General features: G+C 37.4%; 1 protein-coding gene across 1 annotated transcript; it reads right to left on the minus strand.

Annotated features, from left to right (window-relative positions):
- Window positions 1-481: 481 nt before the first annotated feature.
- LOC139897813 (beta-glucosidase 18-like) lies at window positions 482-4,920 on the minus strand. The gene is made up of 12 exons (XM_071880515.1): window positions 4,594-4,920; window positions 4,411-4,477; window positions 4,149-4,207; window positions 3,764-3,839; window positions 3,586-3,660; window positions 3,421-3,508; window positions 3,082-3,334; window positions 2,636-2,751; window positions 2,285-2,543; window positions 2,109-2,211; window positions 1,188-1,293; window positions 482-1,107 (listed from the first exon to the last, which is right to left on the minus strand). Exons 1-12 carry the CDS (start codon window positions 4,726-4,728, stop codon window positions 906-908), a joined length of 1,539 nt encoding a protein of 512 aa, XP_071736616.1. The 5' UTR covers window positions 4,729-4,920; the 3' UTR covers window positions 482-905.
- Window positions 4,921-25,811: the final 20,891 nt, after the last annotated feature.

Here is a 25,811-nt window from a genome sequence, read left to right on the forward strand (position 1 = left end):
ACCACCTTTATCTGTCGTCTACTACCATTTTTATAAAGTAGTCGACGGTGAGATAAAGGTGGTAGACAGAATTTACAAAGTAGTCGACCGTCTACTGCCTTGTTGTTGCTGTCTACTGCCTTGTAGACAGCAACAACAAGGCAGCAGACATCTACAACAAGGCAGTAGACAGTCGACTACTTTGTAAATGTCTGTCTACTGCTTTGTTCTCGCTGTCTACTAACCCTGCCAGTAGACGGGAATTCTGTCTACCACCTTTATCTCACCGTCGACTACTTTGTAAAAATGGTAGTAGACGACAGATAAAGGTGGTAGACGGAATCCCGTCTACCGAATGGTGTAAAAAGACAATTTTTAAAAAATAAGTGTATTTTGTTTGAAGCCTGAAAAAAAAGTGTATTTTGAACAATTTCCCTTACTCCTCTCTGTATTTACAATATGAATAACCAACACTGTTGATACACATAGTTTTTAGTTTAAGTTATTCGTTTTCGTAGGCCATAACATTATATGCATTACGTGCAACAGGCACTGTTGATACACACGGTTTACAAGCAGAAGACACGAGGGACGTTTTTACCAATTATAAAACGGAGACTTTGCAGATCGCCGGTTCAAGATTTCCAGACTGTATGCATGCGTGCGGATCATGTTCACCTTGTCGCTTAGTGCGTGCGCGGTTCATTTGTTCTGTTGGACCAGCTGAGGCTGAAACTTGTCCAATCGCTTATAAGTGCATGTGTAGTAACAGAACTTATCATGTTCCATAAATTTATACAACATGTTTTATCTATATACGTTTACCAAAACAATATAATTAACTTATCATGTTGTTGTCTGTTGTATTTAAGTATATGAATCAAAACTCATAAGTTACAAATAAAGTTGTTTGCTTAAACAAATCTTTATGAAACAGCTAATTGGATATTTGATGCTAAAGTATTGTTGATCAAGAAATCTTGATACCATCTTGCAGACAACTTAGGGATTCGATTAAGCGTTTTCCTATCGACGTAGTACAACCCAAATTTGAGAAGGTACCCATGATTCCATTCAAAATCATCCATCAATGTCCACAAAAAGTAGCCCCTTACATCGGCACCATTCCTGTCAAAATATCGTCTTGTTATTACATTATTTAAACTGGAAATGTTAATTTTTTTTTTTAAGTAATATGATACGGTTACCTGATCGCTTGGGCTATAGATGACATGTATGCTTTGTGAAATTCTATTCGCTTGTCGTCATGAAGTATAATTGGAACTTGATCTTGCACTTCTGGTTCAGAATACCCTGTGTAGCAGCCCATCAAGATACATAGATTTAAATGACCAACAATTTGACTTTCGGTCAAACTGGCTATAGTTTTTAATATGACTTCTTGCATTTTCAATTAGACATTCACAAATGCATTACACTTCAAGACAGACATTTCACCCAGTAAAACTTTGGTTTAAATCACTGTTGTAAAAGTTGGCTGAGTCGACCGATGCGTCGGTTTGGGGACTCGCCCAAAAACACCTTAAGAGTCGGTAAACACTAAAAAGTTGAGTCAAAGACGGGCTGAGTTAGCCGAGTCGGTCAAAGTCATAGTTAGGTCAAAAAATTTATATTTTGTGCCCAATATCTATGTTTGAAATATTTAAGTGTTATGTTTGATATATTTATGTGTAATATATATGTGTGTTCAATTTATTCATTACTAAAAGTCAACGTTAGTCAACGCTCGACTCGTCCCTAACTCGACTGATTCGTCCTCTAAGGTACTGACCGACTCGTCCCTCACTCGCGACTTTTACAACCTTGGTTTAAATCAGTAACTATATCCATATCAATAAATATTATGCAAATATTTAAAGTTGTAAGGTTTTCCCTGTTCAGGTTACCCGAGAAGGGCAAGTAATCCGACCCCATACTCTAGTGTACGCAGCCCATCAAGAATCATCCTTGGTTGTTTCTAACCCTTCCCTGGCCACCCCAAGATTCGAACCTGAGACCTCTTGCAAGGATGTCAGGGGCCGCCCCAACCACTAGGCTACCTTGGGATGGTTTATTCTGTAATTTTTTGGACAAACCAAATCAAAAAGTCACAACACAATTTTTCATACCATTTTCGGTAACAAACGTGGGTTTGTTATGATATCTTTTGTTCAAATACTCTATCACTTCTCCAATGCCTCTTGGAACTACCTTCATTACATCTATGCCTGTCTGTCAACACAACCAAAATATGAAGCGAATAAAAAAAACAAGTAAAAGGGGCAAAAGGGATTTCTGTACGTACCGATTCACCGATTGGAACACCATCTTTTTCAGTAGAAAAATCCACGAAACCTTTAATTGATCGATTTCCTGTTAAACTACAACTTGAACTTGAATGAATGCAACCTTTTGCATATAGAGTTGCGTAATGGTTGACTCCTATAAAGTCAATACCATCTCTTATATAGTTACTTTCTGCAACCGAAAATCTCGGCAGTTGATTTCCAAGATACTTGCGCATTTCCGAGGGGTAATTACCAAATATTAGTGGATCCAACACCCTGTTTATTTTTATTAACAAAAAAATGTATGAGTTTACAGTTGAAGAAAATAACAATTAAAAATTACTAATGAAAACAGTAGTTATGTATACCATCCAATATCGAAAGCCAAAGCCCTATTAGCGGCTTCTTTATCAAGATCATCATCAGTCATTGGCTCGTACATTATACAATTTAAAACGATCCCGACTAGCCCATCTTGTTCACTCTGCATACACATTTCACTACTTAATAAATATTCATCATATATCATATAACGAAAAAAGTATTTAATTCCACTTTCTAAATATTTTCTAGTGGAGGAACGATCTACGCAGAAAATTACAGTTCGAAGGACTACCAATGTAAAAAAATTGTTTAGGGACTATCAGTGCAAATTAGGGTAAACCACATTAACTACCCGCGTAGTTATTATGTCTTCAATAATTGAGGAGTATTCCAGCCCAAAGTCTATAACTTGATTTCAGAAGTGTCCATTCTGACCCAAACCCATTTTGACCCGTTATTTAACCTAACCCGTTTATTTTGTTTCTTATACCTGATAATCTTTTCGATATAGCCTCACAGCCTTGCCATGTGCCAATAACAAATTATGCATCACAATTAGAGGCTCAATGTCCGAATTTCCTGCTGAACAATAACCAAATGGTTGTGAACAACGAGCAGGTGGATATATGCCGTTCTGATATCCCATTTGTGCAAACAAATTTGGCTCGTTAATCGTGATCCAATTCTTTACTCGGTCACCAAAGTTTTTAAAACATGTTTCCGCAAAGTGGACATAATCTTCCCTGCAACAAATAAACATAAATGTCAGCCCATTTATTAAAAAGGTTAAATAAATAGACATACAGAAGAATAAGTTTTGTTTACATACTGCATTAACGGGCTGAGCCAAGACCCGTATCGATCTTCAAGTTCTTGAGGAATATCATGATGGAAAATTGTTACGAATGGTTTAATTCCTGCATTACTTGTCCAATTTATAGTTAGTATATGTTTATTTCTCATGAAATTGAAATAACTGAAGTATGGTTATTACCTCTGAGCACAAGTTCATCCAATATTTTGTTATAAAACATAATCCCATTTGGATTAACTTCACCAAATCTTCCTCCTGATATAACACAAGCAGAAATTCGATCAAGAAAACAAACATACTTGATTCTCTTTTTTTTTTTTTTTTCTTTTCTTATAAGTGTCTTAAGTTGCAAACGTACTTGGAAGAACTCGTGCCCATGATATAGAGAAACGGTAAGCATCTACACCAAGAGATTGTACGATCTCGATATCTTTCTGCAACGCTCAATCGTTCTAAATTAAAGAGTGAAGAGAGTTTGTTGTTGTATGTTGGGGTTTGGCTAGTGTTTGTTTCAATGTAGTCAGAATATAATTCAATAAATAGTTTCAAATAGATCATTTAAATCCGGTAAATATAACGAGTCGGAGTCTGTATCAATTTGTAACTCAATTAGATCGTTGGATCTATAATAATTTAAATTCTGTTTTTTGCAAAAAAAATATATATATATACATATAGTTCATGAGTACCCAAATTAATTTTGATAATGGCAACTAGAAACTAAGAACCAAAACATGAAATACCAGATATCTATGGTAATGATCATCAGCTATGAATCCATTTTCACCTTTTTCAATGCCACCTACAAAATGAAAAACAAACCCTAATTTGTAATTGCAAATTTGTTGATTATCCATTTTCCCTATCAGTAATCTCAACCGCTCATCTACAAACAGTTTATCTGCTTACTTATAAATAGATAACATATGCACATTAATACATATACTTGCATGTTAAAGTAGATTAAGAGATGAATTAGTGCACATATTAAAGTGACAGTGTTACCTGGATAGAGAGCAAACACATCCCAATTGTTGAGACTTTTACCATCTTCAAGATAACCTCCTTCAATCTACAACAATATGTTAGTCAAAACCCAAAAGACTCCATTTTTGAGCATCATAATTCATATAAAAAAAAAAAAATTAAAAAAATGAAAACAGAATATAACAGAGAGTAAAGAAAGACTTGATATGAGGAAGTAGAGACTCCAAAGAGAAACCCATCAGGAAAGTCTGATCTTTTTATACTACTGTTTTCTCCATTAATAACAGCTGCAATTAAAGCAATAACAACAAGAAGCACCACCACAAAACTAACCATTGTTAACACAACTTTGTTGACAATTTTTTGTTGGTTTTTTGGAGATTTATATGCACAAATGGTGACACAAGTAATATGGGACTTTTCATTTTGAGTAATGACACGGTTAACATAACTTTGTTGACAATTTTTTGTTGGTTTTTTGTAGATTTATATCCACAAATGCCGACACAATAAAATGGGACTTTTCATTTTGAGTAATGACGTGGTTAACACATATTTGTTGACAATTTTTTGTTGGTTTTTTGGAGATTTATATCCACAAACGGTGACCAAGTAAAATGGACTTTTCATTTTGAGTAAGGGTCAAGACAACTCAAAGGTCATAAACTTCTTTTTTGTCTCGATGTAGTCAATATACAAAAAAAAAAAAAAATTACTATTGTAGGTCATAAACTTTTAAAAAATGTGTTAATGTAAACCAACTTAACTTGTTGACCTGATAAATAAGGTTGTTCGTTAGACTTTTTTCCGAAACTTTGACTTCGAAATTCAGTTTCATTTCTTTGATTTAAGAGCTGTAAATTTACAGATAGTTTCACGAAGAGATTTCGATCACATCTGTATTTTTACATTTCGCTATAACCTCTCAGATTGATCCGGTGCTCAATTCGGGCACGGTTTTCGGTGAAGGATGAACTCAAGATCAAACTCTATGAATTTGTTGTTGATTATCTGTTCTGATGATGTGCGAAACTTCGTTTGATATTATGATTCTCATTGATCGATTTTGTAGATTGAGCTTTAAAAAAAGTATACTTTTTTTTTGTTCCAATGTAAGTTATATACCCAAAAAAATACTAATGTAGGTCTCATACTTTCAAAAAGTGTATCGATGTAAACAAAAGGTGATCTGTTTAGCCGGTAACAGGTTACTTTTTGTTTACATCGATACACCTTTTGAAAGTATGTGACCTACATTAGTATTTTTTTTTGGGTATATGGCCTACATTGAGACAAAATATATATATATATATATATATATATATATATATATATATATATATATATATATATATATATATATATATATATATATATAAAACGTAGCCTTAACACAACTTTGTTGACAATTTTTGTTGGTTTTTTTTAGATTGAAATGACCCGTGAAATTAAGGGTTTATTTAAACGAAACAATTTAATAATATGTTTAGGTATTGAGTGATTGTAAGTGCAAAAGTCATTTAGTTTAATGACTGGTTGAACCAAGGATTCCGACTAAGAAATTTGTCGTTGTTTTTAAAAACATATTGATGTACTTAACTTGGTTTAAATAAATGAACTACATTTGATCTCCCACCACCCCTTTCCGATTTTCATCACAGTTATTATTTTCTCTATCAAAAAATCTTACATTATAACCTTTTATTGAGACATATATTTCGCATACATATGTAACGTAATTAATCACGTAAAGAGAACCTATATTTGAATAACAATAATCTAATTATAATTATAATATGTAACACCCCGTTTTTCCCCGTATATGATTTATAGGTGTATTGTGTATGTACGACAGGCGTATGAAGGGTTCGATACATGTTTGGGTGTTAAAGTCTTGTGCGCGGGAGAAGGGCTCAAGTCGAGCCTTGGGTCGCGGCGCGACACAGAAGGCCGCGACGCGGCATTACACTAGAATCAGGATCAGAAAGCTTGTAAACAAAGTCACCAGTTCGAGGAAATCGTCGCGGCGCGACGAATTAGGCCGCGGCGCGGCAAATGGTGCGAACTGGCACCGAATTCTTGTAAAATTAAGTATGGATCAAGGGCAATTTGGTCATTTCGCGTTTGAGCCAGATTTGGGGTTTTAACCTCATCCACTCATTCATTTTCTTATTTTCTTGTATCTTTTCTTTTCATTTTCTCTCAAGAAAACTCAAACACCCAAGTGATTCAAGTGGAATTTTGGAAAGGAAGAATCGGGATTTGATCTTTGGCGTAGTTGACAAGTTTGTTCTCCTCGTTCTTAGCTACACGGTGATACTAGTGTAAGCTCTAACTCCGAATTTCATTTTCGTGTTCATCATTCAAATTTGAGGCTTTTGGCTTGTATGTTCATAGATGGAACCCATTTAGTTGTTAATTGGAAATTAACACCAAGATTCGGGTTTATAAGTGTTAAAGGCGGGTTTTGGGTTGGTTAATGATTTAACCATGTTTAAGGCTTGAGAATGGTGTATGATCACTAGTATTAGTGAGTATTGATGAATTGGAGACCGTTAGGGTTCTTGTGGTTGACTAATTTTGACTAGAGTCAAAATTAGGGTTTGTTGATGATTATGACCCGAATGTCGATTCGTTGAGGTTTATAAACTTAAAATGGATTAAGTTGAAGTATAAAACCGAGTTAATTATATTTCGGTGTTAAAACTTGTAAATGGTGAGATTTTGACTTAATGGGTCAAAATTAGGGTTTATGGACGATTTTGAGAACGATAAGTGTTTAACACTTGTGTTCGGGTTTAATTGGCATATTAGGACCATTATCACTTGTGCTAGTGATTATTGGTTAGATTGGGCACGGTTTGTGCTTGGAAGTGCAATTGGGTCGAAATTGCACTAAGTGTCGAATTGGGTTGGTTTGTAAATCCATCCTAATTGTGTTGTGGTATTTATGATAATGGAATAGGTACATTCCTTCGGCGAGTTGCGGATTATTCGGAAGCATTCATCAAGGCGACAAGGTGAGTGTTAATGTCCTATGTGCATATGTATGTGTAGGATGGGTGCGGGTCGGGTGAAGTGATTCTCGGCTATAGAGCTCACTTCACATGTAGGTGGAATTGATGGACTTGTGTATAGGTCCAATTGGCACGTTTGTGCATTTTGGTTGACCACCTTTGGCGAGGTACACGTTTTATGTGTACGTTATCACACGTGTTTGTGATGTGGAGTATATAACCCCAATGGCGAAGGGTTGATATTGTCGTGATGTGGATAACCCCGATGTGGTGGATTTTATAATCCCGTGACCGTGGGTTGAGTTGGTGAAGTGAATCGCGTGTAGTTCGGATTCACGATGAAACGTGTAGTTCGGTCATATTATCTAAAATGAATCTCGTGTAGTTCGGATTCATGGTAACTCGTGTAGTTCGGTCATCTTATTGAGGTAGTAATCTCGTGAGGTTTCGGATTACTAAGGCTCGTGTAGTTCGGCCAACCTCGATGTTGTGAAGATAGTAATCTCGTGTGGTTTCGGATTACTAAGGCTCGTGTAGTTCGGCCAATCTTCATTGTGGTGTTTGATATTCGAAAATGGGTTAAGGGGTTAACCTTATTCGTTATTATATATTGTTATATATATATATTGTTGTATTGTTGTGATGTAGCTAACCCTCCGGGTGTAGCTTATTGGCGTTGTTCACATCGTCGTTGGTGAACTTATATTTGTTGGTGTATCTTTAGCTTGTTGCTTAGAGATCGTACGGTATGCTTAGTGTAGTTGCCTTATACATGGATGTTTCGGTATGTGGTATTTGATATTTGTGTGGCGTGTCCATTTTATACATATATATGTATGTAGTATATTATCATTCACTAAGCGTTAGCTTACCCTCTCGTTGTTGATATTTTTATAGGTTCGCATGCTTGGCGGCTCGGGTAAGCTTGGGGATTTGAGATCTTGGTTAGGTTGCTTAGAAGATCTTGCTTTTGTATTCGATTAGGATTTGGGTAGCGTAGTCCCGAATCACCATGCTCAATTAATCAATGTATTAAATGTTTTAAGGTTTATTAAACCTTCTATTGTATTAAAGATGTTTATGGAAACACAATTGGGACCTAAAGTGTTATTTAAAGCGTATTAAAAGGAAAAAATTTTATGGGCCGGTTTTAATACGGGTTGGGTCGTTACAAGTGGTATCAGAGCATGGTCTAAGGGATTTAGGCGACTTGAGATAGGTGCCTAGACTTAGACTTTTGTGTGTGCTTATTTGATGCGGGACTTGTAGGTGAACGGGTCGGACGGGGACTTGGTTAGTGCCTTAGCGTGTAGGTGAACTAACTAGGATTTTGGATTGTGTTGTGGTGTTATTCCTTGCGTACGTTTATATCGTGTAGGAATTTTGGTTGCGTTGGTTATTATCATCGTGTGAGGCGGTCGTTGTACTAACAAGTCGATACGGCGTGTGTGCGTAATAAGGACTTGCAAACCATATTACGGGTGCAAATCGTGTTTAACAAGTGATGTACGACGAGTGTTGAGCAAGATGGGGTGGTGTTATGCGTGTTGTTTTATACGTTCGTGGACTAATCATTTTGCATTCTTTAGAATGACGACGCGAAACGAGATCGAGATGAATGACGAGGAGTTTAACTCTAGAGTTGCGGCCGCCGTTGCGGAGCAAATGAGTGCATTTCGAGAAGAAATGGATAGGAAGTATTCCAAATTTCGAAATGGCGGAGAATTGGAGCATTGTCTTAAGTGCTTCATGAGGACTAAACCTCCGATGTATGACGGGAAACCGGATCCTTTGGTAAGCACAACTTGGATCTCTGATGTTGAAGGGTGTTTTCGTAATATTGAATGCCCTCCCGAGAAAAAGACAAGACTTGCTACTAGTTTGTTGCGGGGTAGGGCAAAGGATTGGTTGGATGGTAAGATTGATCTTGTCGGTGGTGAACCGTTTATGGCGTTATCGTGGGACGAGTTTAAAAGGGAATTCTTTGAGGAGTTCCGGACTTCGACCGACTTGTCAGAATTGCGTAATGAGTTGCGAAATTTGCAACAGGGTTCTATGGATTTAAATACTCTCAAGACGACCTTTATGGCGAAGGCTCGTTTTTGCCCGGAGTATTTGGGGAATGATCGTTTGTTGATGGAGGATTTCTATCGGACTTTGAATGATGACTTGAAGAATAAGATTAGCCGGGGTTACGCGAAATCGTTTGCGGAATTATTCGCCGTGGCTAGAGGTTTTGAGTCGTATTCGCGATCGAAGATTGGTGAGCCTTCAAGTGAGAGAAGGGTTATTTCGTATGGTGCTCCAAGTAAGAGGACTAAGGGTCCGAGTGTGAGCACGAGTGGTATGCGGACGAGTATGTCGGACTCTAGTGCGCCTAGGTGTTACAATTGTGGCGTGAGGGGTCACAAGTCGTGAGAATGTTCGGTACCAAAGGGTGATGGCATGGTGTGCTTCATTTGCCAAGAAGAAGGACACCGTAAGTCGGAATGTCCCAAGTTAGCGGGGACGGGTGCGGAAAGGAGACGTTAAGGTACGTTTTGTTTTAATTAATATGCCCTTTGATTATTTATTAAGTGCCGTTGAGTTTGAGTTGTTAAACGCGTTGTGTTGTGCATATTGTTGTTATGGGTGACGTTCCTAATGGATGTACCCTATGGTGACATTTGATTGTTGGGTGAAGGGCGTAAGACTTGGTGCAACCAAGCATTCCTTAGTATTTTGGAAATGTTTCTACCAAGCCATGGAAATGGGTTTTGGTGTTCGATTGTTAGAGCGTGTTCGCTTTTAGGTTGAAATTGATGAACCATGAGGTTCGACGGGTGGGATGAAACCCTTGAAATCGAGTGTTGATCTCGATGTATGTTGGTAAAGGAGTCTACGTGAAGCGACATTAGGTGTCTTTTATACCTACTAGCGTGGTGTTCGACTCCGATTATGTTGTGGTTACATTGTACTTAGGGTACCGAAGTGAAACCCTTAGGAACATGAGTGACAAGGTGGAAGTTGACGAACTAAAGAAATTGGATGATTGCGAGGGTATGGTTCGTGTAATCGTGGTACACTTTTCGTTCGAAGTGTATAAGGGTTGATTGAAACCTTTCGTGTGCTCAAGGTTGGAGCAAGATGTGGTGATGGGTCGTGGTAACCCAATTGTTGGTAAAGTCTACCTTTGGTAGCATTGTACGGTTGTACGAGTAGTGATATTGGAACATAGTTCCAAGTGGGGGAGTTACACTTCCGCCCGAGGAAGTTATAGTGTGAGATTTCGGATGATGCTTTTGGTAGATCCTGAAATTTTGTCGAGACCTAGTTTTTGGTCGATTTGTGGTAGATTACAATTTCGGATAAATTGTACTTATGGTTTAGATTTGAATTATCACCGAGGTGGTAATGTGCTAAATCTCGTTGAGAGATAATGGACGTGTTTGGTGAGCAAGGTGAAATCCTTCGGTTAAGGGAGGTGTGTGTCGGGTTCTCTTCTAGAGAATTATTGTTTTGTGCCTATGTTTGATATAGGTGGTTCTTGCTCGAGTGTGTGAATGGTTAGTGGTATCCGTTAGGATTCACTATGGCGTAGCAGAGCGCGATGTTATGCTACTCGTCGTTCGAGGCCAAAAGGGCGTTGATTGATGAAGCATGACCTTTCGGGTCCGCTGACTTCATCATGGGAGTATGCGATTGGTGAAGCATGACCTTCGGGGTCCGCTGACTTCATCATGAGCGAGGTGATATATCGGTGAAGCATGATCGTTGACGGGGTCCGCTGACTTCATCCGGTGTTGAGATTAGTGAAGCATGATCTTCGGGTCTGCTGACTTCATCATGGTAGTGGATCGGGTGTGGTTTCGGATTCACAAATGACTCGTGTGGTTTCGGTCATTGTATTGAGGAGTGAGTCTCGTGTAGTTCGGATTCACAAATGACTCGTGTAGTTCGGTCATTCCTCTGGGATAGTGACTCTCGTGTAGTTCGGATTCACTATGGCGCGTGTAGTTCGGCCATTCCCGATTGTTGATGTGGTGAAGGTAGTGAGTCGCGTGTAGTTCGGATTCACTAAGGCGCGTGTGTTTTCGGCCAGCCTTCGTGTTGTATGATCTGTCGGTTGTTTTATACATCAATGGTGGGGTCGTAAGGACCGTGATGTTGATCTGTTGGTTGTTTTATACACCAATGGTGGGGTCGTAAGGACCGTGTTGTGTGATCGATCGGGTGTTTTTATACGCCGATGGTGAGGTCGCGAGGACCATGTGGTATGATTAGTGATGCGATAGCCATGTTTCGCTCACATGATGTTACGGGTGTGACGATAGTTGATTTTGTACACCTTGAGATTTGCATTTCCATAGTCGTTTTGGGCGCTATCGGTTTTAGCCGTTGGATTATGATGTTACGGTAGTTGCGTATTGGTCGTATTGCGCACTACAAGCGATGTTTAGTGATTGGTGTTATCCTTCAGGATTCTTTTGGTTCGGTCATCGTTTCGGATTGTTGACCTTAGGTTGAGACTTGGTTGCTTTTAGCGTTGTACTCGGTAAGGGTACGCTAAGGGGTTGATATCTCGGTACGAGATTGGTTGAGTTTTCCCGATGTTAGGGAATGAGCATGGTTTTAGTGCTCGGATTGTGGATTTGATAAATTGCGGGTGACGATTTTAGTTGATAAAGGCGATTCATTGGGAAGAATTGCCTAGGAAAGTCGGTTTGAGACTTATGTTCGAGGACCATTGAGTGTGGGTCCGTTTGGGTTTGTGACTAGGATCACGAGGACGTGATCGAGTCTAAGTGGGGGAGAGTTGTAACACCCCGTTTTTCCCCGTATATGATTTATAGGTGTATTGTGTATGTACAACAGGCGTATGAAGGGTTCGATACATGTTTGGTGTAACATCCCGCATTTTTCCGTTAAATTATTTTAACGCCCGTCTTTTTCTTTTTAAATAATACCCTTCGTATCTAGATTCGTATCCTTTGTTATGTAACATTTTAAATATTCTCGTTGTTGGAAGATAACGTCTCCCGTACTCTCGTGTAATTTAAAATAATTCGTTTGGTTAATTCACGCACCCGCACCCGAACTAGAAGGACCATTTTTGCCAAGTGATCAAAGGTGTGACTAGGTCAACTAGTCAACACCCTTTCTCATCCATTCATTCATTTCCATTTTCATTTCCATTTTCCTTTAACACTTTCAATTTTTCTTTCAATCTTCATCATCAAGATTCATCATCCATTCATGATCTAGCAAGCTTCAATCAAAACAAAATACATATTTGGAATCCTCTCTTCATCCTCTTCAATTTGATACCAACTTCATCTCTTTTGGGTAACTTCCTAAAATCACTAATTTTATGTGTTCTTGAGATTTTTGAGTTATAAAGTTGTTAATTAGTGTCTATGGCTCATTGTGATGTCGTGTATGTAATTTGTATGCTCGATTCGTTATTTTTGGTGTAACTAGTTCAATATGAAATTACTTGCTAAATCCTTGATTTTGGATGAACAAATGTTGTTAGATTGTTAAAGTGCATGTTTTAAAAGTGTTACTAGTATCATTAGCTTCATTTTGATGTATAGGTTGATTAAGGAAACTCCAAAAACATGATTATTGATTTTGAGATGTTTGACTAGGGTTTGATAGTTCTTGACATGAATTTTTGGATGCTTGAATGCCATGGAATGTTAATTATTAGTGTTTAGTTGTAATGTATGTTTCATTACCTTCAAAACGGCATATTATATGTGTGAATTGGTTTCCCGAAACTCAAATTGCATTTGAAGAACTTGAAACCTTAAAAATGAACGTTTAATGATCACTTGATGAGTTTTCGGCTATTATAAATGATGTTTTTGTTTGGTGAAACATGTTTAGTTGTGTTCCTTGTCAAAAGAGCTTTCCAACGGTATAAGATACGTCTTCTAGTTGTTTACGGTTTGAGTTTTGCGTTTGTTTGAAAATTGACCAAGTCTTGAACAAATGAAACAGGCCTGGGACCAGGCCACGGCCATTGTCGCGACGCGACAGGCCTGGCCGCGGCGCGGCATAAGCCGTGCCCAGCTTCTGTCTCCAATGTCCGTTTCACGTGAAATGTTTGCCATGTTTTAGACTTCCAATTCGCATGCAACTTGTTCTAACATGCTTATATATGAATAACTAGCATAGAAAATTTGTCCGAGACCCGACCCGAACATGTTGACTTTTTCGTTGACTTTGACCCGACCAAGTTTGACTTTTTGTCAAACTTAATCAATTAATTATGCAATCTTCCTAACATGCTTTTATACTTGTATCTTGCATGAAACTTGACAATTTGCTTCACATGCTACATAATCGAGTCGTGTCGAGCCATAGGACTAATTGAACAACTTTGACCCTTCGTGACTACCGTTATTGATACAACCTATTTGTTTAGGTCGAGACTAGCGTTGTTCTTTACGCACGTTACTTGTTGAAGTACTTATTTACTCTTGCAATCAAAGGTGAGATCATAGTCCCACTTTTACTCTTTTTGAACTTACATTTGGGATGAGAAAACATAAACATTTCTTTACTAAGTGAACACAAGTACAGGAAAAACAAACATTCTACATACGAGTTTAGAACAAAATCCTCAATTCGATTATCATTAGTTACACTTGCCGGGTGTAAGCGAGAACTTATGTTATATGGCCATGTGGGTTGACAACCCTCATCTTTGACGGTTAGCTACCGTCTACGGATGAAATATATTTTCGAGAATCAGTGTTTGTTCTAGCACTAAGTGATGGGGTATACAATGGAAGGAATGTTAAGATTTGATAATTGGGTGCTCGTGAAACAAACTTTTGGAATGTATTACTATTATTTCATTGATGCAAATCTTGTGGTTAACTTGTACTTACTTACTTAAACCTATGATTTCACCAACGTTTTCGTTGACAGATTTCTATGTTTTTCTCAGGTCTTGCACGATATGTGAAACATGCTTCCGCTTACTATTTGATACTTGCATCCGATGTCGAGTATACATGCATTTCATGGAGCGTCTTTTGACTTTACTTTAAACCGTGTCGCCTAGATTTCAATCGTACTTATAACGTTGTAACTTAACTTTTGGTTGAACAATTCTTGTGAACTTTGAAAACAATCTTTATTTTGAAATGAAGGCGATATATTTTGGTCAAACGTTATCTTAAAGACTTATAATCAGGTAATGGGACCCACGTAGCCGACGCCGTCACTTGACGATTTGTCGGGGTCGCTACAAGTGGTATCAGAGCCTTGGTTGTAGGGATTTAGAGTTCATTTGTGTCCACCCCGAGTCATAGGGTACATAGGTGAATCTAGACTACAACCGGCATATAGACTGAAGTAGGAATTATTTGACTAATTGTGCATTTATACTCGAACTCTTCTATCATATCTAACTCGTATTCGATCTGGATCTTACGTTGATAAATTTTGTTGATGCGCCACCTTGACTTTATGAAGTAATGTTAAATGCACATGAGAATCAGGGTAATATAATTTCCGGGATTATATTACGGTGATTCACATGGACGTTCCGACATTATGACGTAAAGAATTTAAGGCGAGTCAAGGAAAAATTTCCTCTCTATCCTATTTCCATACTCCGGTTAGTATTGTTGAAAATACTAACCAACGATATTCTTGTCTCATGAAGGAACAATGGCTCACCAAGGTCAACACAATACTCCTCTCGAAACTCTGGAACAAGCTCTTCAACGAATGATAACCACCGCCGTGGGTACGGCCGTGGCCGGTCACTTTTCTAACAACAACAATCATGGAGCCGGTAATTCAATCGAGGGTTGCTCCTACAAGAACTTCATGAAGTACAATCCTCCCACTTTCGATGGAACCGGAGGACCGGTTACTCTCACCCGATGGTTTGAACAAATGGAGACCGTTTTTAACACAAGCGGTTGTCGAGACCAAGATAAGGTCAAGTTTTCCACCCTCACTCTTACCGGTATCGCTCTCTCATGGTGGAACACGTATGTACAATCAGTGGGTATCGATGAAGCCCTTACACTCTCTTGGACCGAATTAAGAGAAAGAATGATCACCGAATACTTCCCGCACGATGAGACTCGAAGGCTTGAGCAAGGGCTAAGGAATTTAAGAACGGTCGGGAATGACCTCGGAGCTTATAATCAACGGTTTACCGAACTAGTCTCAATGTGTCCAAATCTCATGACTCCCGAATTCCTAAGAGTCGAACTTTACATGGATGGCCTCCCTAAGAGCATTCAACACGGGGTAATGGCATCCCAACCCACTAACCTACAAGAGGCTTTAACAAAGGCCCACCAAACTTTAGAAACGGTGAATGAAATGGAAGCACCGGTACGAATGGTCGAGAACCACCCGGGTAACAACAAAAGAAAATGGGAAGCCTCGCAACCAAGCAACCACAACAATAGCAACATCTCCAAGAAGCCTTTCACCCCCGGCGGCAAGAAGGGGTATGCCGGAACCCTACCTCACTGTAACAAGTGTCGCAAACATCATTTTGGTGAATGTGGCAAACCATTTTGTGTCAAGTGTCAAAGAAGTGGCCATGTGGCCCATGTCTGTAAGGGTACCGTTACCGTCGCTCGAAGGGTGCCCAACGCACACAGGACGGGTGCATGCTTTGAGTGTGGCCAACTGGGTCATTTTAGGAATGTGTGCCTAAAGAAGAAATCAGCCCCAACGCACGCCATTGAACTTTCAACATCGACACCTAGGATGCCCGGAACGACGATGGACTAGTAACGGGTACGTTTCTTCACAACAAACCGTATACTTCATACTTATTCGATTTCATTACCGTTAGACGTTTTATAACCAAGTCTTTGACTCGTGCTCTTTGCACTCCACTTTTTCCCTAGACACTACTTAGGCAATTTAAGTGACCAACGGAATATATTGTGTGCCTATAGATTTTATCAGAGGATATACGTTAAGAATTATGACTTGACACCTATAGAACTAAGGAGCTCAAAACCTATTCGTTAAGGAGAAATTGTTTCCCTACAACTAGGTATAGATTATTGTGAACTAAATAATTTTTGGTTGAAAACCGATACCCTCTTCCTCGTATCCATGACCACCTGATTACTTGCATGAATCCCGTGTGCATTCCAAAACGACCTCCGTTCCGGTTACCATCAATTGGGGGTTAAGGGAGACGATGTCTCCTAAGCCATTTTTCCGAACTCGCAACGTTAGTTGTAAATCTCTCCTAGTACCGTTTGATTTATTTAGGACTCCGTCCGTATTCCTGAACATCCTAAACCACGTATGCAACTTATCTGGACAAAGCTGTTATCGTATTTATGGATGACATCTTAATTTATTTAAGTAAAGAAGGAAAACGAACAACATCACCATCTTACGCTCGAACTTTTGAGAAAAGAGCAACTTTATACCAAATTCTCCGAGTGAGAATTTCTGTTGAACGAAGTCCAATTTTCTAGACCATGAAGTTAATGGTCAAGGCATTACAATCAATCTCGAAATCAAGCCACATGTAATCAGGAAACTCTCCCAACTCAGACTTGTATTCGTAAAAATCTTAGATCTCACCGGTTGTTACCAAAGATTCATTTCTGACTTTTCTCGTATTACACGACTTTAATCTCTCCGCGATCGAACCTTGAGCGTGATTCTTCACACCAACATTTCTAGCTAAATTCGTACAACACCAGATGGGACTCAAATATGGAAATATTTCTACTTGGACGCCGAAAGGCATACTCCCTCGACTCGAAATCAACGGGACGGAAATTCGTTATTTTGCACGAAGAATTCGAATACTAAATTGTGGATCCGATCAATATTCTTGTCATCACGTACCACACTACATACCTCTGTTATTTCACCGTTACCGTCTGATATTACTGGAAATTAAGATAACACACAATCCAACGATACTTCACTCTTCTTTGACTTAACGCCCTTGTGTTTCTGATAATCGGTCAACTATTATTCAACCCCGAACTATACAACTACGTATACTACCTCGTTTCTCTTTCAGACTTCAACTTTTGACAACTAGAGGCACGTTATAGCAACCTCGAGATGTAAACTCATCCTATTCTAAGTCCTCATTTCACTACTATCTTTACCGTTCGCATTTCCCTTTAAAGAAACTCCTTGTAACATTTCTCCATGGATAGAGAAACTCCTCATATTACATAAGTATTCACCACGAGGGTGAATAGTCCTAACGAACATTTTTCGAACCCTAACTGACTTGTTCAAACGTATCTTAATAGATTCTATTCCAACACGGTGTATCTTTGTCAATTATTCCGTATCGAAATACTCGTTTCACTTCTAGTTTTACAAGAAACCTTGGAGACCCGCTTAGACACATGTACCGCGTATCTCCCACAACCGACGAACCGAGCAAACGTACGATTCAATCTTGGAAAGACATGTTACAGACTGGTGTTGTCACCTTTAGTAGTTCCTCTTACAACGACAGCTATCACACGTATATTAACGCAGCACTTCCGAAACCCTATATGACCGCAAATGTCATACCCCTGTTCATTTAACCAAAGCAAATCACCGAATCTGAACTCCATCAAGAAACAACATTTAGGATCGTTCACTCAAGACGACCCGTAGTCGCCAAAGGGGCTATACCGATATTCGACGTAAACCTCTCGAATCCCAAGTTAGTAACAGTGTAATATTGAGAACCCGCACCTTGGAAGGGTGTAATCCGTTTCGGGAATCAGGGAAAGTTAAACCCGCGACATGTTAACCCTTTTGAAACCTTGGGGCGTATTGGAACCGCTCCCTACCGTTTAGAACTTCCGACTCAATTAAGTTTCCGTTTACCCTACATTTCGTGTAACAAACTTAGAAACGTGTCATGCGGAACAGGAATGTGCAATCCTTTTAGATGCACCAACTATTGATGACAAACTCCTCTTCATGGGAAAACTGGTTGAAATCATGGATCGTGAAATCGAACCTCAATACAACGTAACACCCCGACTATCCGGATTCGTGGAATGTCCAAGAAAGTACCTTCACTCATTCGTAGAGTTACTACTCTAAGTCTCGAGTAAGAGATATCGACTACTACTTCCAACTAAATTTCGGGACGAAATTTCTTTTGAGGTGTGGATAATGTAACATCCCGCATTTTTCCGTTAAATTATTTTAACGCCCGTCTTTTTCTTTTTAAATAATACCCTTCGTATCTAGATTCGTATCCTTTGTTATGTAACATTTTAAATATTCTCGTTGTTGGAAGATAACGTCTCCCGTACTCTCGTGTAATTTAAAATAATTCGTTTGGTTAATTCACGCACCCGCACCCGAACTAGAGGGACCATTTTTGCCAAGTGATCAAAGGTGTGACTAGGTCAACTAGTCAACACCCTTTCTCATCCATTCATTCATTTCCATTTTCATTTCCATTTTCCTTTAACACTTTCAATTTTTCTTTCAATCTTCATCATCAAGATTCATCATCCATTCATGATCTAGCAAGCTTCAATCAAAACAAAATACATATTTGGAATCCTCTCTTCATCCTCTTCAATTTGATACCAACTTCATCTCTTTTGGGTAACTTCCTAAAATCACTAATTTTATGTGTTCTTGAGATTTTTGAGTTATAAAGTTGTTAATTAGTGTCTATGGCTCATTGTTATGTCGTGTATGTAATTTGTATGCTCGATTCGTTATTTTTGGTGTAACTAGTTCAATATGAAATTACTTGCTAAATCCTTGATTTTGGATGAACAAATGTTGTTAGATTGTTAAAGTGCATGTTTTAAAAGTGTTACTAGTATCATTAGCTTCATTTTGATGTATAGGTTGATTAAGGAAACTCCAAAAACATGATTATTGATTTTGAGATGTTTGACTAGGGTTTGATAGTTCTTGACATGAATTTTTGGATGCTTGAATGCCATGGAATGTTAATTATTAGTGTTTAGTTGTAATGTATGTTTCATTACCTTCAAAACGGCATATTATATGTGTGAATTGGTTTCCCGAAACTCAAATTGCATTTGAAGAACTTGAAACCTTAAAAATGAACGTTTAATGATCACTTGATGAGTTTTCGGCTATTATAAATGATGTTTTTGTTTGGTGAAACATGTTTAGTTGTGTTCCTTGTCAAAAGAGCTTTCCAACGGTATAAGATACGTCTTCTAGTTGTTTACGGTTTGAGTTTTGCGTTTGTTTGAAAATTGACCAAGTCTTGAACAAATGAAACAGGCCTGGGACCAGGCCACGGCCATTGTCGCGGCGCGACAGGCCTGGCCGCGGCGCGGCATAAGCCGTGCCCAGCTTCTGTCTCCAATGTCCGTTTCACGTGAAATGTTTGCCATGTTTTAGACTTCCAATTCGCATGCAACTTGTTCTAACATGCTTATATATGAATAACTAGCATAGAAAATTTGTCCGAGACCCGACCCGAACATGTTGACTTTTTCGTTGACTTTGACCCGACCAAGTTTGACTTTTTGTCAAACTTAATCAATTAATTATGCAATCTTCCTAACATGCTTTTATACTTGTATCTTGCATGAAACTTGACAATTTGCTTCACATGCTACATAATCGAGTCGTGTCGAGCCATAGGACTAATTGAACAACTTTGACCCTTCGTGACTACCGTTATTGATACAACCTATTTGTTTAGGTCGAGACTAGCGTTGTTCTTTACGCACGTTACTTGTTGAAGTACTTATTTACTCTTGCAATCAAAGGTGAGATCATAGTCCCACTTTTACTCTTTTTGAACTTACATTTGGGATGAGAAAACATAAACATTTCTTTACTAAGTGAACACAAGTACAGGAAAAACAAACATTCTACATACGAGTTTAGAACAAAATCCTCAATTCGATTATCATTAGTTACACTTGCCGGGTGTAAGCGAGAACTTATGTTATATGGCCATATGGGTTGACAACCCTCATCTTTGACGGTTAGCTACCGTCTACGGATGAAATATATTTTCGAGAATCAGTGTTTGTTCTAGCACTAAGTGATGGGGTATACAATGGAAGGAATGTTAAGCTTTGATAATTGGGTGCTCGTGAAACAAACTTTTGGAATGTATTACTATTATTTCATTGATGCAAATCTTGTGGTTAACTTGTACTTACTTACTTAAACCTATGATTTCACCAACGTTTTCGTTGACAGATTTCTATGTTTTTCTCAGGTCTTGCACGATATGTGAAACATGCTTCCGCTTACTATTTGATACTTGCATCCGATGTCGAGTATACATGCATTTCATGGAGCGACTTTTGACTTTACTTTAAACCGTGTCGCCTAGATTTCAATCGTACTTATAACGTTGTAACTTAACTTTTGGTTGAACAATTCTTGTGAACTTTGAAAACAATCTTTATTTTGAAATGAAGGCGATATATTTTGGTCAAACGTTATCTTAAAGACTTATAATCAGGTAATGGGACCCACGTAGCCGACGCCGTCACTTGACGATTTGTCGGGGTCGCTACATTTGGGTGTTAAAGTCTTGTACGCGGGAGAAGGGCTCAAGTCGAGCCTTGGGTCGCGGCGCGACACAGAAGGCCGCGGCGCGGCATTACACTAGAATCAGGATCAGAAAGCTTGTAAACAAAGTCACCAGTTCGAGGCAATCATCGCGGCGCGACGAATTAGGCCGCGGCGCGGCAAATGGTGCGAACTGGCACCGAATTCTTGTAAAATTAAGTATGGATCAAGGGCAATTTGGTCATTTCACGTTTGAGCCAGATTTGGGGTTTTAACCTCATCCACTCATTCATTTTCTTATTTTCTTTTATCTTTTCTTTTCATTTTCTCTCAAGAAAACTCAAACACCCAAGTGATTCAAGTGGGATTTTGGAAAGGAAGAATCGGGATTTGATCTTTGGCGTAGTTGAAAAGTTTGTTCTCCTCGTTCTTAGCTACACGGTGATACTAGTGGTAAGCTCTAACTCCGAATTTCATTTTCGTGTTCATCATTCAAATTTGAGGCTTTTGGCTTGTATGTTCATAGATGGAACCCATTTAGTTGTTAATTGAAAATTAACACCAAGATTCGAGTTTATAAGTGTTAAAGGCGGATTTTGGGTTGGTTAATGATTTAACCATGTTTAAGGCTTGAGAATGGTGTATGATCACTAGTATTAGTGAGTATTGATGAATTGGAGACCGTTAGGGTTCTTGTGGTTGACTAATTTTGACTAGAGTCAAAATTAGGGTTTGTTGATGATTATGACCCGAATGTCGATTCGTTGAGGTTTATAAACTTAAAATGGATTAAGTTGAAGTATAAAACCGAGTTAATTATGTTTTGGTGTTAAAACTTGTAAATGGTGAGATTTTGACTTAATGGGTCAAAATTAGGGTTTATGGACGATTTTGAGAACGATAAGTGTTTAACACTTGTGTTCGGGTTTAATTGGCATATTAGGACCATTATCACTTGTGTTAGTGATTATTGGTTAGATTGGGCACGGTTTGTGCTTGGAAGTAGGGGTGTTCATTTTTGGATATCCGAAATTCGGATAGTGAAAAACCCCATCCGAAATCCGAATCTGAAATTTCGGATATCCGATTTTCGGATATCCGAAATTTCGGATTCGGATATCGGATTATCCGAATATCAGATATTTTTTAAGAACTTCCAATATTTTCGGATAATTCGGATATTTTTCGGATATTTTTTCGGATAGTTTTCGAATATTTCGGATAATTTTCAAATAATTTTCGAATTTTTTCGGATTTTTTTCGGAATTTCGGATATTCGGATATCCGAATATCCGAAAATTTTGAAAACTCCATCCGATATCCGAATCCGAAAAATCGGATATCCGATTTTCGGATATCCGAATTTTCGGATATCCGATTTTTCGGATATTTTCGGATTCGGATTTCGGATAATTCGGATTCGGATTTCGAATTCGGATATTTTGAACACCCCTACTTGGAAGTGCAATTGGGTCGAAATTGCACTAAGTGTCGAATTGGATTGGTTTGTAAATCCATCTTAATTGTGTTGTGGTATTTATGATAATGGAATAGGTACATTCCTTCGGCGAGTTGCGGATTATTCGGAAGCGTTCATCAAGGCGACAAGGTGAGTGTTAATATCCTATGTGCATATGTATGTGTAGGATGGGTGCGGGTCGGATGAAGTGATTCTCGGCTATAGAGCTCACTTCACATGTAGGTGGAATTGATGGACTTGTGTATAGGTCCAATTGGCACGTTTGTGCGTTTTGGTTGACCACCTTTGGCGAGGTACACGTTTTGTGTGTACGTTATCACACGTGTTTGTGATGTGGAGTATATAACCCCAATGGCGAAGGGTTGATATTGTCGTGATGTGGATAACCCCGATGTGGTGGATTTTATAATCCCGTGACCGTGGGTTGAGTTGGTGAAGTGAATCGCGTGTAGTTCGGATTCACGATGACGCGTGTAGTTCGGTCATCTTATCTAAAATGAATCTCGTGTAGTTCGGATTCATGGTAACTCGTGTAGTTCAGTCATCTTATTGAGGTAGTAATCTCGTGAGGTTTCGGATTACTAAGGCTCGTGTAGTTCGGCCAACCTCGATGTTGTGAAGATAGTAATCTCGTGTGGTTTCGGATTACTAAGGCTCGTGTAGTTCGGCCAATCTTCATTATGGTGTTTGATATTCGGAAATGGGTTAAGGGGTTAACCTTATTCGTTATTATATATTGTTCTATATATATATATATTGTTGTATTGTTGTGATGTAGCTAACCCTCCGGGTGTAGCTTATTGGCGTTGTTCACATCGTCGTTGGTGAACTTATATTTGTTGGTGTATCTTTAGCTTGTTGCTTAGAGATCGTACGGTATGCTTAGTGTAGTTGCCTTATACATGGATGTTTCGGTATGCGGTATTTGATATTTGTGTGGCGTGTCCATTTTATACATATATATGTATGTAGTATATTATCATTCACTAAGCGTTAGCTTACCCTCTCGTTGTTGATATTTTTATAGGTTCGCATGCTTGGCGGCTCGGGTAAGCTTGGGGATTTGAGATCTTGGTTAGGTTGCTTAGAAGATCTTGCTTTTGTATTCGATTAGGATTTGGGTAGCGTAGTCCCGAATCACCATGCTCAATTAATCAATGTATTAAATGTTTTAAGGTTTATTAAACCTTCTATTGTATTAAAGATGTTTATGGAAACACAATTGGGACCTAAAGTGTTATTTAAAGCGTATTAAAAGGAAAAAATTTTATGGGCCGGTTTTAATACGGGTTGGGTCGTTACATAATAATAAATAACAAAAATTATAAAGTTTGCATAAATATTGAGTATTTATAATTGTAATAATAATTATTAGTAATTAGTAATAACAAATGTCTCTTGAAATTCTTTAAAAATTTAAAATACAATTATTATATGAAAGTTGTATAATATGCTTCAAAGTTCGTAAAATGTGTTTATAGAATGTTTTATAAAAGATTGTACAACTTGTTTTAATGTTTGTACATATGATCATGGAGTGTTTTATTTATAAATAGTTTTTTTATTTTGTGTTTTTTATTTAGAATTAGTTAATTAATTTTAATTAATTAATAATGACATCATGATTAAAAAAATTAAAGAATAATTATTAAAATGATAACATCATCATTTTAGAAATTTATATGAATATATAGATGACAACACAAGTAAAATGGAACTTTCATTTTGACTAATGACATGGTTAAGACAACTTTTTGTTGGTTTTTTTTGGAGATTAATATCGAGAAATGGCGACACAAGTAAAATGGGACTTTCATTCTGAGTAATGACATGGTTAACACAACTTATAAATAGAAAGTTACAAAGTTACGTCACTTTCAAAGATGTTTGAGAAGTTATTTTTACAAAACATTTCTGTTGTGAATTTAACTATGGGTTATTAGTTCTAGAAAGGAAGGTGAGTTAAGGATAATTAAAATTGAATGATAACACTTAATAATTAAAATTGAATGGTTCATAATTTTAATGAATAATTAAATGCTAAATGATTCATAATTTAAATGATTAAAAGGTTATAAATGAGGTTACTTCTTAATGAAAATTATATGTTTAATAATAATTTTGAACGAATAATGTGAATGATGCAAATTTACCTTATTAACCTTTCACGTGAATAAAAATTATATTGTAGTTATTTAATAAGTATTGTTGATTGTTGATATGATTTAAAGAAAATATCATATAAAAGTTTAGGTGCTTAATGATAAGATTCAACACCATAAGAGGAAAATCAAACGCATCAACATTCAGTGTTGAATCATTGAATAAAGAGATAAGTAAAAACGCCCTAAGTGTTTGATAAACTAGCTAATACTTTTGTAAAATGACATATAAAACAAATAAAAAATAGAGTAGTATCTAATGATATAATAGGTAATAATATAATTTCATCTTTCATGAACTCATTTTTTTTATAAGCTAGTTAAAGTAGTTTATTTTTCAAAACTTATTTTTTTCATAAGTTTTTTCATAAGCTCCTCTCAAATAAAATTAGTTTGAACAAAATTTACGCTATCCTAAACTTATTGTGTCAAATAATATATATATATATATATATATATATATATATATATATATATATATATATATATATATATATATAGGGAGAGGATCCAGTGAGAACTCAATTGGTGTGAGAACCATGAGAACTCCAAATACATTGAAATTCGAGCAAAAACACGCGCGGGCGAGCAAAAACAAGGTAATTCGAACAAAAAATTGGCGGGCGAACAAAAAAGAAGGGAATTCGAACAAAAAATTAGGACACGGGCGAACATTTTTGGGCACAGTCGAACAAATAATTTTGATGCATCTTTTTTGTAGAACAAAAAGTTGTAGAACAAAAAGTGTTCGAATATGGCCCAATTTGTTCGACTATGGCTAATTTTGTTCGACTATACAGTTTGTATAACAAATTGTATAACAAAAATTGTTCGAATTCGTCCAATTTTGTTCGAATTCAACCTGTTTTGATCTAAATCAGTTTTTTTTTTTTTTTTTTTTATAAATTGCGAACAAAAATTGGAGCTGCATGTTTTTGGTGTTGAAACAAAAAGGATGTAAAACAGGTTTGAATTGGTGAAAAATTGTACGAATTAGACCTGATTTTGTTCTAATTGAGATTTTGTAGAACGTAAAATTGTTCGAATTTCTACAAATTTGTTCGAATTTATCCAAATTTGTTCGAATTGCGCCTTCCACAATTTATGTTCTACATATTTAATAGGTGCATCAACTTGCATCTATTTGTAGAACATAAGATGTAGAACAAAAATTGCATAACAAAAATTGTTCAAACTCATCATTTTTGTTTGAAAATTATATTTTTTTGTAGAATCAAGAAGGAGAAAAAAAATTGAAGGTGTAAAGCT

Source organism: Rutidosis leptorrhynchoides, chromosome 3, assembly GCF_046630445.1.
Source record: "Rutidosis leptorrhynchoides isolate AG116_Rl617_1_P2 chromosome 3, CSIRO_AGI_Rlap_v1, whole genome shotgun sequence".
NCBI classification, from domain to species: domain Eukaryota; kingdom Viridiplantae; phylum Streptophyta; class Magnoliopsida; order Asterales; family Asteraceae; genus Rutidosis; species Rutidosis leptorrhynchoides.

What these genes read in the sequence shown, in the direction of transcription:
- LOC139897813 (XM_071880515.1), bottom strand. Translation starts at nt 4,728, where the DNA reads ATGGTTAGTTTTGTGGTGGTGCTTCTTGTTGTTATTGCTTTAATTGCA. An exon ending in GGATGAACTTGTGCTCAGAG is followed by an intron (nt 3,509 to 3,585) that starts GTAATAACCATA and finishes CAAGTAATGCAG; the next exon opens with GAATTAAACCATTCGTAACA. An exon ending in CACGTTTGTTACCGAAAATG is followed by an intron (nt 1,294 to 2,108) that starts GTATGAAAAATT and finishes GCTGCTACACAG; the next exon opens with GGTATTCTGAACCAGAAGTG.